We start from the raw sequence: 16,047 nt of genomic DNA, 5'->3' as shown, positions 1-16,047 counted from the left end.
AACCTATATATTAAGGAAATAGATTTCTACGATTGCAGTTTCTAAAATTCACCCAAATTCAACTTAAGTAGAATTTCAATTTCATTTTTCAAGCTGAAAGCCAATCTATCGACCAACACTTGAGTCACCCTCGCGTTCCGGCAGTTGAAAGTTGAGTCCTCTCTTTTCAATCGTGCTTCAAAATCAAAATCTTCAACAATCAGCCACTTGAGGCATTTCCCCTCCTCCTCAGACTTTGGTCCAGACTCGATCTCACATTTCATGCTGCGACTGATGCATCTCCCCCGCAAACCTTACACATCAGGTGCCAGCGCAAATCCGGAAAATGTGTTTTCCTTTTCCCATGTTTGTCTGTGTTGGTAGTCATTTCGCCCCGGCGGCGTGGCGCTTTCCACCAACACAAACGGAAAATGAACGTCGTCCCGACCAAAGTCGAGTTTTCCCCGAACGGAACTCACGGCCCGAACCGTCGGTTTTGAAAGAGCCTCGCGGGAAAGCTCGTCGGAACCGTCGTTCATTCCGTAGTCAACCTTCGGGCAGGTCTGTGTGCCACTTTGGACGCGTTTTCCGGTAGATTTTTTTTCCCCGGCGGTTTCCTGGTCGTGCCAATTTTCGAGGTCGGACTTAATTTAGCGTGTTTTGTTAAGCTCTGTGTTTGTGAGCACTCCCACGCGGTTAAGCTGGTAGTGGGGGAGGGAGAAGCAAACCGAGAGGAAAAGCCCTTCGACGCCGGGGGAGAGGGAAAAGTGCGAAGCGTGAAAAGGACGGAAAAACGGGGCACATCAGACACAACGAAATATCGATTTTTCCCTTTGGTCTTCTTGCAAAGTGACGGGGGGAAAGGTGAAAGTTACATGGTTTGCCATCCTCCTGCTCCTACCGGGAAGTCGTTGGGGAGGAGATGTGTGAACCTGAAAAGGAGCTGCTTCCGGGTGTTGCAACGCTGGTATAGGGTCTATCAATCATCCGGAAGGGGTGGGGAGGGGAGCTGACCTGGACGACGGAATGCAACCGATGGACATTGATTGGCCGTCAGTGATTGCCACTATCGGAATGATTGATCGCAGGAAAGGAGTGTCGGAATAGAGAAAAAAAACGGGTGAAATTGTGCGGAAAAGTGCAAAAGTTTGAAGGAGTGGAAATGAAGGTGTTTAATTCGTTTTTTTTTTATTGGATAAGTTGTCAAGTTGTGGATAAGAAGTAACTTTTTACATGAGGTCGTTAAAAAGTGTGTTGTTCCTGTTGAATACAGTGGCAGATGTGGACGGAAGATGCGCTGGAGTTGGTGGTGATGTGTTTGGAATTTCATATGAGCTTGGAATTGTAGGATGATATATTATCGTATGATTTATGGTCTTTTTGTGACTTTATTTAAACATTTTGAGACTGCAAAAACAGCGATTTTGTTTTTTTCCTTCAATTGAGCAAGGTGTTTTTTAATACACATGTTATAAATGTTACTTTGAAAATGTTTGGGTTACTTGACCAACCTTCAGTGTTTTTCAATATTTTTTTTCAGACATTTAAGCTCCACACATTTGACCTAAAGACAGTAAGGTTTGTGAGAAATTGAATATATTTTATATGGGAACAAGTTAAAAGCTTGAAATACTCACCAATTATTTTTAAACTTTTACAAAGCATAATAAAAACAAAATTCTGTCTTGACTGCTTCTACAGGAATTTATCTTATAAAAACTACATACAAATATGTATTACTATTTGGAGTAGTTCATGTGACTTTCCAAAAACACATCTTTTGATACTTTTTACATCAATATTTTGAAATCTGGACTAACACTTTCCAATGAGCCAAAAAGATTGAAGAGATTGACAACCTTATCAAACATTATTAGTAGGGTTAGTGCAATTTCACAATTTCGCGGACAGCGTGAAATCCACGAAATTTGTCTTTTTCCGCGATATCCCGTGAAATTTTATGTTTGTGTTAGACTGTAACAATTTTTCTCAAAATATTTTATCAAGCTTAAATAGGAATTAAAATAATCTTAAGTACTACTGTACAATTAAGCGAAAAAATATCCTTGTTCAATTACTAATATAGGGTTAGTGAATTTTGACCATTTTGCGGACGGTGTAAAATTCTTGAAATTTATCAATTTTCTCAAATATTTTATTTTTTAGATAAGATCATAATAAATATTTCAACCATAAAGACTTTTTAAGTGAATTTTGTTAGTTTTCAATTGAAAAGCTTGATATGAACCATTTGAAGAATTGTTCAGATTTTTAATTTTTATTAACTTACTAAATTTAGTATTATTTTCATTCGCTGTATTTAAAAATTTCAACTACTATTTAATTTGAAAGGTATTATTTCAAAAAACAAAATAATAGAATCCAAAAAAAAATGAAGAGTATATTTTTATCTAGGACTTTCAAAAACTTTTTTTTCTGAGTCTGTTTAATTTTAACGATATTTGATTATGATTGATGATTCCCGTGAAAGTTAAAAAAATACCACTTTTTTTGATTTCGGTTCTCATTTTGAATACAAATTTCGTTACAAATTTTCTTATTTTTGCCTATTAATTCTAAATTTAGTTGTTGAAAAGAGATGAAAACCTTAAACATAATTTCAAATGGGTTAAATATCGCAGAAAATTCAAACTATCTTGCGTTGATATGAAATTCAATAAAATGTAAACTGATAAAACAGAAGCAAACCAGCAACAACTTTTTAGTTTTGTAATTCAAATATTAAAAAAGGAGTTCAATAAATGAGAATACGCATGCCCCACATTTTTTTTTCAAAATATAAATAGAGCCCATCCATAAACCAGGTAGCAACTTTTTCTGAAAATTAGGAGATTTTTTTGTGTCACGTTCAAATTTAGTGAAGATTTTTTTAGTTTATTGAAGAATAATATAAAATGAAGCTTAAAAAGTAGTGTCTGTTATTTAAATATAAGATTTTCAGAGCTAGTTTAACTTTTTTCACTTTCCGTGAAATTTGCGTGAAATTGGGTTTTTTTCTAAACGGTTGAAAATTGAGGTTCCCGTAAAATTTACTATTTTTGAGTGTGAAAAAAAACTGAGCTTAGTTATTAGTACTTGAGTGTTTATTATAGACTGTTTTGAAAACGGATATGAGTTTTTTTTTTAAATCAATCATGACAAATGAGTGGCTGTTTTAGCCATGTTTTGGCACAATATTAATAAAATATGTTCTGAATAATTAAAAGGATGTCGTTTTAATAACAAGTCCTGTTAAAATATCTAATTTTGATATAAGAAAGTCATGATCATCTTCATCGGTAATGAAAAGAAACAAAAACAACCCCAACACTTAGTCTAAAAATTGTCATTGAACAGATCTCATGAGAGAGTAAGACATTATTGTCTCAAAGTATACAATATGGAAAAGCATTAAATAATTCATCACGTTATTCTAGGGCGTCCAAATTTCCCGGGTTTTGAATTTCCCGGGAAACGGGAAAAATATTTTTGGAATCCCGGGATTTCCCGGGATCCCGGGAATTTTTTTAAACAGTAATAAAATCTAAGTTTGCATTATATTTGTTATGTTTTAAAGCATAAAATCATTGAATTAGCTCAATCATATAAATTGCTGATAATCTACACTTCAATCTATACATGGACGACAGTTTATAAAAAGCCTATATAAAATTAAAATAAGTTTTTTTGTTCTTTGTTGTGCTTTGGATTTTAAATGAACTACAATGTGATTCAAATTAAATAAACTTATACAAATATATTTCTTTTTTATTTGACATGTTTCTGATCATGTCAAATAAATAAGAAAAATTTCTTTGAAAATATCTTTAAAAACAAAAGGCGACAACAAATTAAATGACACCAGCCAATGTAAAATTTAAGATAAGTTTTGAATTTCATGTTTTACATAATAAAAATGTATGCAACAAGTGGCAAAAAGAAGATTTTTTCAGCACGAGTTGTACATTTATCGGATAAATCTCGATTACTTTTTCAAAAGGTCCTATGTACATAGAAAACTCTTGGCGCAGTTGTTGTTTTGAAAAAGTTATCTAGAAATACGACAAGTGCTGGAAAAATCAAGTTTTACAACAAGTTGCTTACAACATCTTTTGCAATCCCGAATAAACGCCTTTCGAATGAAATTTTTGCAAACATCCATGTGTTAAATAAATTCACCGTTAAAATTAAAAAATAATTTGAAAATTTTACTTATTGATATAAGTGCTAAAATGTTTAACTTTCACAAAAAAACGTTTGCAAAAAACATATTTTACAAATTATTTTTAAGTTACTACCGCCAACTAGGAAAAAACAGTCTAAATAGGTAAGGAGATTTTAGAACAATAAATTAAAAAATCGGTGTTCTGTGAAATTGTTTTGTTCTGTTCCTGTTTTAACCAAAGTAATTCAAAACATCATGCAAAAAAAATACTAAATAGCTGTCTTAATTCGTTTCATTTGTCCTGATTTGCCCCACATACCAGTGCTTGATGAAACATAATTTGATTTGATTTTTTTTTCAACTTTTAAATCATAAATATAAGTGGATATATCGACAAAAAAAAAGATATAAAATCAAATATGAAATATTTAAAGCGCTAGGCATTTTGCAGATCGGTAAATTAAAATTTAAACAGTTTGCCCTAATAAACTAAATTAATGCTGATATATGCCGAATACAAATTATAATGCTTTAAAATTATTATCGATTCTCGACAACTGTTCATATATTTCCACAACCAAAACAGAATTTCCAGACCAAAATTTGTTTTTTTTTCGGGAATTCCCGGGACAAATTATAAAAAATCCCGGGATTCGGGAATTCCCAGTTCTGGAAAAATCCCGGGATTTTTGTCCCGGGAATTCCCGGGATGGACGCACTACGTTATTCATGTGATATTCCAACATTTAGAAAACAATCATCAGTCATATCCTATTTTTTTGTTTTTTTTTTATTGTTGAATTTTACTTTTGGGAATTCAACTATGGGAAAATTTTGACCAGTTTTCCAAAACCCAATTTGTTATTATGTTTTATTTTGCTAAATATAGTCAGAACTATGGGGAAATATTGACCAATTTTGTCAAGGACATTATTTTGGCCGCAAAATGGGCCATTAAACCAAAACCTTTTTCAAAAGTGAAAAATTTGAAAGCTGGTTTTTCATCAACAATTAGTTCGAAAATTGTTCGAAAGTGTGACAATTTTTTTACCAATTTTGTCAAAGACATTATTTCAGCCATGAAATGTGTTCTTTGTACCAAAACTTTTTTTTTAATTAAGAAATTTGAAAGTTGACTAAATGATTAAATGATTGATATTGGAATATTCTTTTAATTATTGGTTTATCAATGATTAAAAGAATCCAACAGTTTGATCAAAAATGTTGTGCATAACGAAATAATTTATTATTTTGTTTATCGCTAGAACTTTCAAACAATTTGGTAATTTGCTCACATGGATATTTGGCCTGGTGTCTGTTAAATTTTACATTTCTCAAATGATGCACAAAATTTGTAAGCTGGCAGCTAATATTTACTGAGCATTTTATTCAGTATTTGTATATAATATTTAATTGGAACCAAGCAATAATATATTTTTTTTTATAATTAGCTAATAATAAGAAATCAATATCAAAATCGGTTAGATACAAGCGCAAAAACGTATCTCATTAATACCAAATTCGGGAACCTTTTTTCTCTGTTATCGGATTTACTTGTAATAATTTTTGACAACAGAAAGAGTTATTTTTCGAACAAATCTCTGTTTATAATTTTTTTTATTATAACAGCTTATCTGGGTGTATTATTAACAAACTTTTTCCAGTTATTTCCACCTGCTCGGGTTTGCATATTTTCGACAGCAGCATTACTGTAATGATTTGTGATTCTTTTTGTCTAATTTTATTTTATTTTTTTATCATTTAACAAATGATTTTAATGTTTTTGCCCACCTTAACTCAACTGTAGCTAAGGGACAAAATCTTCAAAATTTGTACCAGGCTTAAGACCATTGCTGATTTTCGCCAACCTAAAACCTATTACAAAATTTAAGTACATACATAGTATTTTTGATAAATCTATTTTTTTCCTGTGCAGATATTTGAATTTAGACATTTTTCAATCCTTTTTAAAATTAATATTTCATATGACTATGGAAAATGAAAGTTTTGACAGGTTAAATTGTTTGAGGTCATTAATATAAAGTTTCAAAATAAACCAGCCTATTTGACCATATTTCAAACGCCTCCTCCACCAAATCCAACAAACCAAAAACATACATTTTCCATTTCATCCCTCTGTCTTCGCTCTGGTTGCCCAACTAAGACATAATAAAACTGCCACTTTCAATATGTATTTCCGTAGCATAAGCCACCCACTGGACCTTGGGCCACGTGTGTTTCTGACAGGAGAAAACCCCCCTCCTTCCATCCTCCTTGTTTTTATGGTGCTGCACGGAGAAAAAAGAGTTCCCAAAATCGTGAACAAGCGTTCATGAAAATGGGAACCACGAACAAAGTGTTCAAATCCCATGGTACGATTTTGAAAAACGTACCATGAAATTTGAACACTTTGTTCGTGGTTCCCATTTTCATGAACGCTTGTTCACGATTTTGGGAACTCTTTTTTCTCCGTGTGTCAACCCACTCTGCCCTTGTTTAGCAAAAGTAAAACGACCATTTGAACGGCGTCCAAGATTTTAAATTCAGTTCAGCTTTCGGTGCACAGCCAGCACTTGCTCGGACGTGGATTTTCCTCCTCCTTTTTTACCGTACACAAAACTCACTTTCCGATACCAGATTTGAAGAGATGAAAAACTACGATAGACGACAGAAGCCACCTCCTCGGCCGTGAAAAATTTTCTAGGGAAAGAAAAAGGCCTAAGCGTGGAATAGCGAAAAAAAAACGCGTTGGCATTTTTAGCTATTTTTAGTCACATAAACATTTCCGTCGACGACTTTGGACACTTGCCATCTATGTACAACGGAGTGTAGCGAACACGTCGTGGCCATAAAATGGACATTCGGTTTATTTCTTTTTCTTCGTTTTCTTTTATTTTTAAGACGACGAGCTCTTTCCTCGCCCGGTCTGGACTGGACATCCCAGGAAGGAAGTCGGAACGACGGGCGACGGGTTGGATTGTCTTTTTATTCTGAAGAAATGAAAACGATGTAAAATGCGCCGGGAGGGCAAATATCTGCCGACATTTCTGGCGTAGTATTATTCTAACTGGAGGGACTTTATGCCTTCAGTAATGTCGGTGAAGGAATTTTGAGTATTTTTTTCATCGTTTTGCGAGTCTATCATCGCAATTACTTGGCAAAGTGCAGCTGACAACTTTTTTTGTGAAATAATTTGCCCAAGCAATTATTGATTTTCAATTCTTGAACAACTCTAGGAACCCCTTGACTTGCTCAGGAACAAGACTTTGAAAAATCAGCTGACGTTGAAATTGTGCCAAAAATAGTTTCCTTCACTTTCCACCAAAAGCAGTTTAGGGTGAATCGGATGTGACAGCTGAGAAAGACGAACAAATCGATAATCTATAAAAGAAGGCCTAAAGAATAAAAAGAGCGTTTAAGAAAATCTGTTCACTTATAATTTTGAAATCGGAAAAAGTTGTCCAAACCTTTAATTTTGGTCCCCGATCAAGAATCTGAGGACCATTTTTTTTTATATCTCGTGTACGATCCATTCCATTTTATGAACATGCAAAAAATACGTATTTTTCTATAATATTGCAGCCTGAAATGGCGATGACATGGAAATTAGGAGGTTGGAATTCGGGATTCTTGCATGTTTTGATAGTATCAACAACCCTGCCAAATTTGAGCAGGGTCGGAGAGGGTAATTTTCAAATGCTGTTCCGCTTCAGATGGAATGACCCTATGCAATTTGAATGTCAAAATCAAAAATAAGCAAGGACTTCGTGACAAAAAATTTTGTTATTTTTTTTTCTCCGGGCTAAAAAATCTCAAAATTCGAGAGTTGAAGATAAACGATAGAGTGTCAAAAATCGATGTAGTGTGTTTTTGGAGCGATTTTTCAACAAAGTTTTCATGATGAAATGTTATATTTACGAAGATAGAAATGATGTCCAGCAAAAAAGTGAAGATAAAAAGGCAAACACTTGAAAAATCAAGGATAAACTATTCTGAAAATTTGCATAACGCTCATTTATGAACTTTCAATCACCTAAAGGCTTTTGAATCTTTCTTTAAAACAAATGATTTTTTTACTACAGACCGGAAAAAGACGTAAAACTGAATTAAACTACTTTTTTAAAATAAATTTTGCAGATTTGTGACTATAATAATGTATAAAACATTTTGTAATAACTTTTGCTATTTTATTTTATGAAATCCTATCATAAATATAACTCAAGGTACGATTACAAAAAAACAGTTGACATTTCAGTTAAATTCATATAGCCTCAACAAATATTCCCTCTGTAAAATATATATATTGCTCAATAATTGATCCAAAATTGATGATTTTGCAAAAAATATATGCCTACGAAAATAAATTGCTGACTAAGAAAATACCAAGAATACTCTTTACAATTTAAATTATTACGATTTTAAGGAAAAAAAATATCGGAATTTGGTACATTAATTAACAAACAAAAAGAACCATTCGTCTCCAGCAAAATGTACAGGTAACGGAGAAGCATGGTACTTTTAGGTCGATTGATATACCAAAATACGATTATTTTTTCAAAAAATCATCTCATAATCATGTTAATGTTCGCCAAAATCATAAAAAAAATATTTTCAGCTGTGAATTTGTTGGTTCCGAAACCCTTAAATCAGCAATCAAAGTTATTATTTGATTTGTAAGTGTTTTCAGCTATGTTTTCAAATCTCTTAGTATTTTTTTTAAATTATCTTCTTTTAAATCCTAACGAGCAAATGTTTTTTGAAAAAAAATGACAAAAATAGTTTTTAAAAAACTTTTTTTGTTTGGACCACCCTATTTTGGATAGGACCACCCCGATCGAAAAAAACAGGTCTAATTATTTTTGGCCAAGGAACTCACATGGCAAATTTGAGCCAAATCTGAGCACTTTTGACCTGGATCCTGCTGGTTTGACGTGGAATCGCTGTATAGTACCTTAATCACGGACGAACGGACATGACCCCAGGAACAAATTTTCTTCAATTTTCTGAAGCAAACTATCGCTAGCACCATCAACATTCAATTTGTCGAAGTAGCATCGAGCGATTACGCATGATTTCTCAAAATGTCTTATGAAATAATTAATTGAAATATTCAGTATTTGTATGGTACTAGAAACAGTTTTTTGGCATTAAGTTTGTCTTTATGATGATTCATCTTTTTACTAAAATTGCCGAAAAATTGATAAAAAATTGTATTTTTATCATAAATTCATACGACCATTTAAAAAAGTGACCATGAATTTGCAGCATCAGCTGGCTTTGTTTACGTTTAAAACCACCTGGCGCGTTGATTTTGACACAAGCGATCTCGCTTGCGCGGTTTGCGCCAAGAAGAAATAAAAGAAAACCGGCTTCACTTCTTGAAACCCCGCGTCATGTCCGTTCGTCCGTGCCTTAATCCAACATATTAATAAGGCTTCATTACTCATTAACCTTAAAGTGCTCATAACTTTTAATAAAGTTATCAGATCTGCGATCTTTATGGCTGAAAAGTCTTTTGATTATTGCTAGGGCTAGTGATTTTTCGCGATTTTAAGGAAGCCGCGTAGTCCATGAAATTTGCCCTTGACCGTGAAATCTAGTGAATACTGTGAAATGCCGTGAAATTCGAAAAAAAAACAATCGGAAAATTGCTTCTCAATGTTTGAAAAAATGATTTTGAATTGAAGCAAACCACCAGACGAGTATTTTGGAAGCCGTTGTTAAAAATAATCAAAATGATTTGAAGATTTAAGGTAGAAATTATTTTTTATTCAATATTTAAAGATAGTACATGTTGATAAAAATTGCATTTTTAAATCATTTATAAATGTTTTAATTTTTTTCATTATCAATACCAAATGCTGCAAAATTTTTATAAATTACGCTTTGCCTAAAATTATTCAAAGTCATCAAATATTCTAATTCTGCTTTTAATGAATTAAGAATGGTTTTAGTTTGGAGAGACTTTAGCAAATTCCTTTGATATTTCAATTATAAAGTCTTTCAGAAGTAAAACAGGACAAAATTGAACCAATGCAAAAATTGCAATGAATATTTTGTGTCAGGGGATAATATTTTGTAATATTATACTATTGTTAATACTTAAATAACATATTTTGCAATAATTTCAAACAGATTTTCGAGTACCGTGAAATTCCAATGTTTTGAAGATGGCATACCGCGAAATTTAAAATTTTGAACCGTGAAAAATCACTAGCCTTAATTATTGCGTGTCGTTTGATGGATCCGGACTTCATTTTTGTCTAAATATCTGAGCTCCAATTCAAAATCTGACTTTTTGATTCTGAATCAATATTTATACGTGATGGTGGGTCTAGGAGGTCTCACTTAAAATTATTTTTTTAAAGTGATTTTAGTCTTTTTTTATATGAAAAAATATAGCAAATTCAATTTATTTTCATCTTGAATAAAAAAAAATTGGTGTAATTTAATCCATTTATTATAATATGTTGATCTGGTTTTGATTTCAGATTCAAAGAAAATTTTGAAGGTATTCATAAAAAGAAGATTGCTTTTAAATATTTGAAATATTACTGCAAAAGTGTATGCAACAATACAACAAAGTCACGTCCTGTTTCCAAGGACATCATCACCAAAATCCGTACTATTATTCCCCCTTTGACTGCTGCAGCTCAATTTCCCGATTATTTAGTAACCATTACCAACCAGTCGTCAGTCGTCAGTCGGAGGAGCTCTCCCAAAACAACAACGACGTACCATATGGAGGAACCAACCCGGCTGCTGGCACGTGTACTGTGCCAAGTTACAAGCACCACGACCTCGGCCATGATGTTTTGTTTGTTTGGGACAATCCGCTTCGAAGAGCTCCGATCCTCCTTAAGACCCATCCCAACCATTGTGCGGCTCCAAGTGGCCAAATTTGGCTGCCATCGTCGATTCTGGAACACGTGGCATGGTCTGAACTCACGCGTGTGTGTGGTTGTGGAATGGAAAATTATGGTCGAAAGCTCTTTAGCCGAGTCTCGTTCGATGTTTTCGCCTCCCAGCTTCTCAAGGACGACATCTCCTCCCCCTACGAAAAGCTTTGTCTTCCAAGTTTCGTGACCTCCGGGGCTTAACCTGGGAATTTCAATTGTTCCTCCCCCTTAGAGGATTCGGCGGGGGCGTTTAACGTCATTACGAGAGCCAAATTTGCGTACAACTCGACGATTGGATGGGGAAATTTGACTGACCCAGTTGTGTGTTGTTATCGAAGAAGAAGAAGAAGAAACAGTTGCCGCCCAAACAAGCTGTAAAAGTGTGATAACGTGTTTGCCAATTTATTGTTCTTCATGTTTAATTTTCTTCCACCAGAATGCGCAGGAAAAAATAATCCACCTAAAAGAGTCAAAATTTCAAGTGTGTTAACAAACAATGAAAAGTGTGTTGCATCGAAAGATCTAAAAGTGTAAAAAAAGTCAAAAGTTGAGTGATCACACAAAAAAGGCAAATTTCAAATTAATTAAGGAAGAAAAAAGAGAGAACAGAAAGTTTCATCTACGACTTTTCGCATCGAACCGGTGACAGGTAAGTTTGCTAATTACTGTTCAAACAAAACGACAAAGGTCGTGCTCTGCCCGAATATGTCAGCAAAGTTTTCAAATTATGTCAAGACTTCTAGCAATAAAAGAACGCGACTGAAGCATTGCCACTGCCATAAGTTATTCATATCCTTTCGGCACTTCTCTGAAATAAAGTAAGAAGACGAAGAAGAAGAACCTACTGCAACGTCACGTTTGATCCGCTTTTCGCGAGACGGGGAGAATGATACCGGGTTGAGAGAAAGAGGGTCTCTAAACAATAAAAACAATGGATTAATGGGGTATAAAAGAAGAGTAACGTAAGGATAGAGTGGTAGCGATATGATGAGGGGTTCCTACTCTTCACGGTCTCAACAGCGTCTTGAAAGGATCTCGTCGGGGGTATCGGTTTGTACTCCTTTTTTACTTTAAGAGCAAGAGGATTTTATTTTTTTATATTCAAAATTTTCATCAAATATAAGAGCATCAATACGTCATATCATGTTTTAGAAAGTATTTGATTATGTCAAAGCGAGCCACTTATTTTTATTTTAAAATTGATAATTTATTACTGAATAAATAATATGAACGATTAATCACTAAAATTTGAGAAAAAAAAATTAAAGCAATTGTAAAATATAGAATATACGGTTAACATCTCCTACATATTGCATACAATTTTTGGACTGTAATAACGAAGAACCACCCTAATTCTCTATCAAACTATGGAGAAAAACCATTCGACTCTGTCTGAATATTTTTGAAAAATTCAATGTGCACGTGTTTCTGGGTACTCTAAAGTTCATGTTTCCCCTCGAGTTGTGCCTGCATAGTAATTTTTGTTAATTTATGTGGGTTAGTGTTATCAAATGGATCGTTTAAAGGCTTTTATCCAATTATGATAATTTTTTAAAGCATTGATCTTTAAAACATACCGCCAACTAGGGTTTCACTTCATACACAATATCTTGATTGATTTTAGTTAGCACAGAACAGACAATTCACCCAAATCTTCTTTTGAAAAAAAATTAAAAACTTACCAGCTAATTTGTTAATTTTTAACCTTGGTAAAATTAATGATTTGTTCTAACATATATCATACTGCTAATGCAAAATATACTATTATAAACTTTTTTTTTTATTTGTAAAATCGACTGTAAGCTATTTAGAATTTAAACATTAACGTTTTTATTTTTAATCAAATAGGGCACATTAGGATTTTGTCTAAAAATTGATTCAAATTTTAAATTTACGAAATTGGAACATCAATTTATGAGCCTTTTTTTTGTTTATTTTTGTTGGAATCAAATTTCGAAAAAGAAATACACTCGGATAGTAATCTTGTAATAATATCCGGTAACTCTATGTTTTCGAATTCATAAACATTGAAATGTTTTCAACACCATCAACATTTTTCTCGATTTCGATGTTCGAAGCTGCAGCCATATTATTTTTGAAGTCTAATAAAACCTTTTCAAAATTCAATGATCACACCAAACAATCGAATGAATTCATGTGTTTATTCTAGAATGTTAATAATAATAATAAAAATGTTTTTCAATATTAATTTATATCAAAAAAATACTGGAAAACGTTTCATAAAATAAAAAAAAATCTGTTTTTCTTAAATATTTTATGAGATTATCAGAAGAAATTGCTTTGTTTTTTAAAACTAATTTATTAATGACAAATCCTGGATAAAAGTTAACAATATAAGAGCTCATTTTTTTTAATTTAGCGTAGCCCGGGCAGACGGTAATAACAAAATTCATGCAATTTCAATAACAAATACTGTTAAAATAACAAAAAGTGTTATGGGATATTCTTGCAAAATCGATTTTTGCATAAGAGTTTAATAACAGTTTATGTTATCATAACAAAATTTGTTATTAGTCTGATATTGGTTGAAAGCCAAAACAACTTTGGGATAACATTATTTGTTATGGAAAAATAACTCCAACTGTTATTGAGATGATCGGATTAGTTGTTAAAATAACAAAAAATAATAACAAAGATTTTTTCGAAGAATAACTAAAAACGTTATTAGTCTGTTATTACAATAACAATCCAATAACACAAAAATCATAACGGCGAATAACGAAACTTGTTATAAATAACATGAATTGTTATTGGCCTAGTATTTTCAAATATCATAAAATGTAATTCCCAAATTATTTCCGTCTGCTCGGGAGCCCAGTTACCGAATGCTGCTCGCCAATTATATTTTTGTAATAAAATATAATAATAAAAGTTACTTAAATATATGCCCAGAGCTTATTTTTCATGATTCCTTTCATTGTTTATTGAAATTTGACCAAAAAAAAAAAAAACTCAAAAATGCCTTTTTTTATTTATTACATTTGATTTTTGCATCCATTAACCCCTCGATCATTTTGGATTGTTTTTGTTTTTTTTTTACGCTTGTCTGCTTTTTAAGTGGCCTACAGTCCAGAACTGCCAAATGAATTTTGAATTTTGAATATAAAAAAATATAAAAAAAAGAGAACGTACTCACACAATTTCAGCCATTCGAAAATGTAAAATATAACAACGAAATGGCTTATGCAAAACGTAGTTTTGTTAATACAAGGATTGGAAAATTCGAGGGGATGGAAATTAAAAAACCTAAATTTTAGAGTTTAGGGTTTGGATTACAACTAGTGCAAAGCTATCATTAGAATTAAAAATATGAAACAAAATACATATCTGTATGCATTTTAAAGTAGGTCATATAAAAAAGCATTGTAATTTAATGTAAAGCCATACCGGAAAAATTTAATTTGGACTGGACTTTAATTTGAAACCGGCAATCCAAAAATCTTAATCTGGTGACCACTTTAAAACACAATGTTTGTCTATCAAACTTTTCTAACTTTGAAATATTTAATTATTCTTCGTAAAATTGATACTCTATAATGTTATTCAGTTAAGAACTACAGTTTCCCTTGAACTAAAAAATCTGGTTTTTAACTAAACTTGGCAAAGACTTCGTAGAATGCAACTTTTGAGAAAATTAAACAAAATAAAAAAAATTACAGAAATTTTATTTCGATAGTTCAAAAACACCTTTCCTTCAGTTTCGACTCTTCACCAGTAACGACGACTAAGCTGAGGAACCGGTGGCAGTTGGCTGCCAGCATTAGTTGAAGCAACCTTACTCAACAAACGAGTTAAAGTGTTGGGTGCATCCTTGGGCAAGGGTAGAGATGTCCCGAATGCCAGTGCCAGCAGCGCAGCGAAGATTAGCAACAACTTCATTTTTATGCTAGCTATAGATTAGTCTGAGTCAGAAACGATACTGATTAAGATTCACAGCTATTAGATAGCTTTTATAGAGACTGTTTTTAACCACGGCTGAGTCACTTGAGATAAACGTTTCTTGTTATTGAATTCGTATCGAAATTTAAAACATCTGCATCTTTGGACGCGGGAGCAGTTCTGTTTGAACAGCGTCTAGCGTAAATAGCTAATCTCATACCAGACAAAACAAACAAATTTTATTGAAGTTGATTTGAGACAAGGAATATTGAGTTTTGCAAATTAAGAACAATATAACTATACATTTTAAGGTTTTTTTTTAAAATGAATTCTTCGTTTCTCAAATTCTTTCCAGGAACAACCGTGACATTGGAGCCCAAAGGCGGTCCCGTGACAACCTCGTGGTACACAACGGATCCCTTACCGCAACCACCACCGTCACCAAGGTCCGTAAGGTCAAGACCGGATCCGCACCCACTGGCAGCACTGCCCCTCGGACACGAACCGGCCCTACGGCACTAGTGCTAACGCGCTGGCAACGCCCACGACGATGGCCACCAAGGCGGACGGAACCGGTGGCGTCGGCGGTCCCCGGAACAACGGCCACGAGATGGCCCCGCTTAACACGAGGGCCCGCGGCGACGGAACGCACGGTGTAACCATAATGCTGTCCCCGCCGGATCGCAGCTCGGTGGGGTCCCGGGAGGGAGCTGGCCTCCCCGACGGCGATCCAGACCGGGCGGCCTGGTCCGGCAAGATGCAGTTTTTCCTCAGTATTATCGGATATTCCGTCGGGTTGGGCAACATCTGGCGGTTTCCGTACCTGTGCCAGCAGAACGGCGGAGGTGAGTTACCCGGGAAGAGAAGAACAATGCAAGAACCATAGAAATTATGTTACTATATTTTTAAAGTATTTTTTATGAAAAACGCTTAATTTTACTGTTGATAATACTAACTGACTGTTGTTTCAAAAATGAAGTTAATTTGGGCAAAACAATGTTTACTTATCACAAATTGTACCGTTTCTACCATACACCTTATCATTGTTCACTCCAGAAGCTGTAGCAATTTGAGTGTATTAAAATTCCTGCTCAAATTACTCAA

General features: G+C 33.6%; 1 protein-coding gene across 9 annotated transcripts in view; it reads left to right on the top strand.

The window, feature by feature from the left end:
* Positions 1-16,047, top strand: part of LOC120412358 (sodium-dependent neutral amino acid transporter B(0)AT3) — a 69,253-nt gene that overhangs the window by 8,955 nt on the left and 44,251 nt on the right. For 7 of the 9 annotated variants that reach the window (XM_039572779.2, XM_039572773.2, XM_039572776.2 and 4 more), the window contains exons 2-3: positions 11,480-11,692; positions 15,299-15,788. In XM_039572779.2, the coding sequence (XP_039428713.1) occupies positions 15,494-15,788 (295 nt within the window). In that variant the 5' untranslated portion in view covers positions 11,480-11,692; positions 15,299-15,493. Of the gene's footprint in view, positions 1-518; positions 618-11,479; positions 11,693-15,298; positions 15,789-16,047 lie in introns of those variants that run through there. The other 2 variants (XM_039572774.2, XM_039572777.2) reach the window with 2 other exon arrangements.

This window comes from Culex pipiens, chromosome 2, assembly GCF_016801865.2.
Source record: "Culex pipiens pallens isolate TS chromosome 2, TS_CPP_V2, whole genome shotgun sequence".
NCBI classification, from domain to species: Eukaryota; Metazoa; Arthropoda; class Insecta; order Diptera; family Culicidae; genus Culex; species Culex pipiens.
Note: the sequence above shows the minus strand (reverse complement) of the source record. Positions and strands in the feature narration are given on the sequence as shown.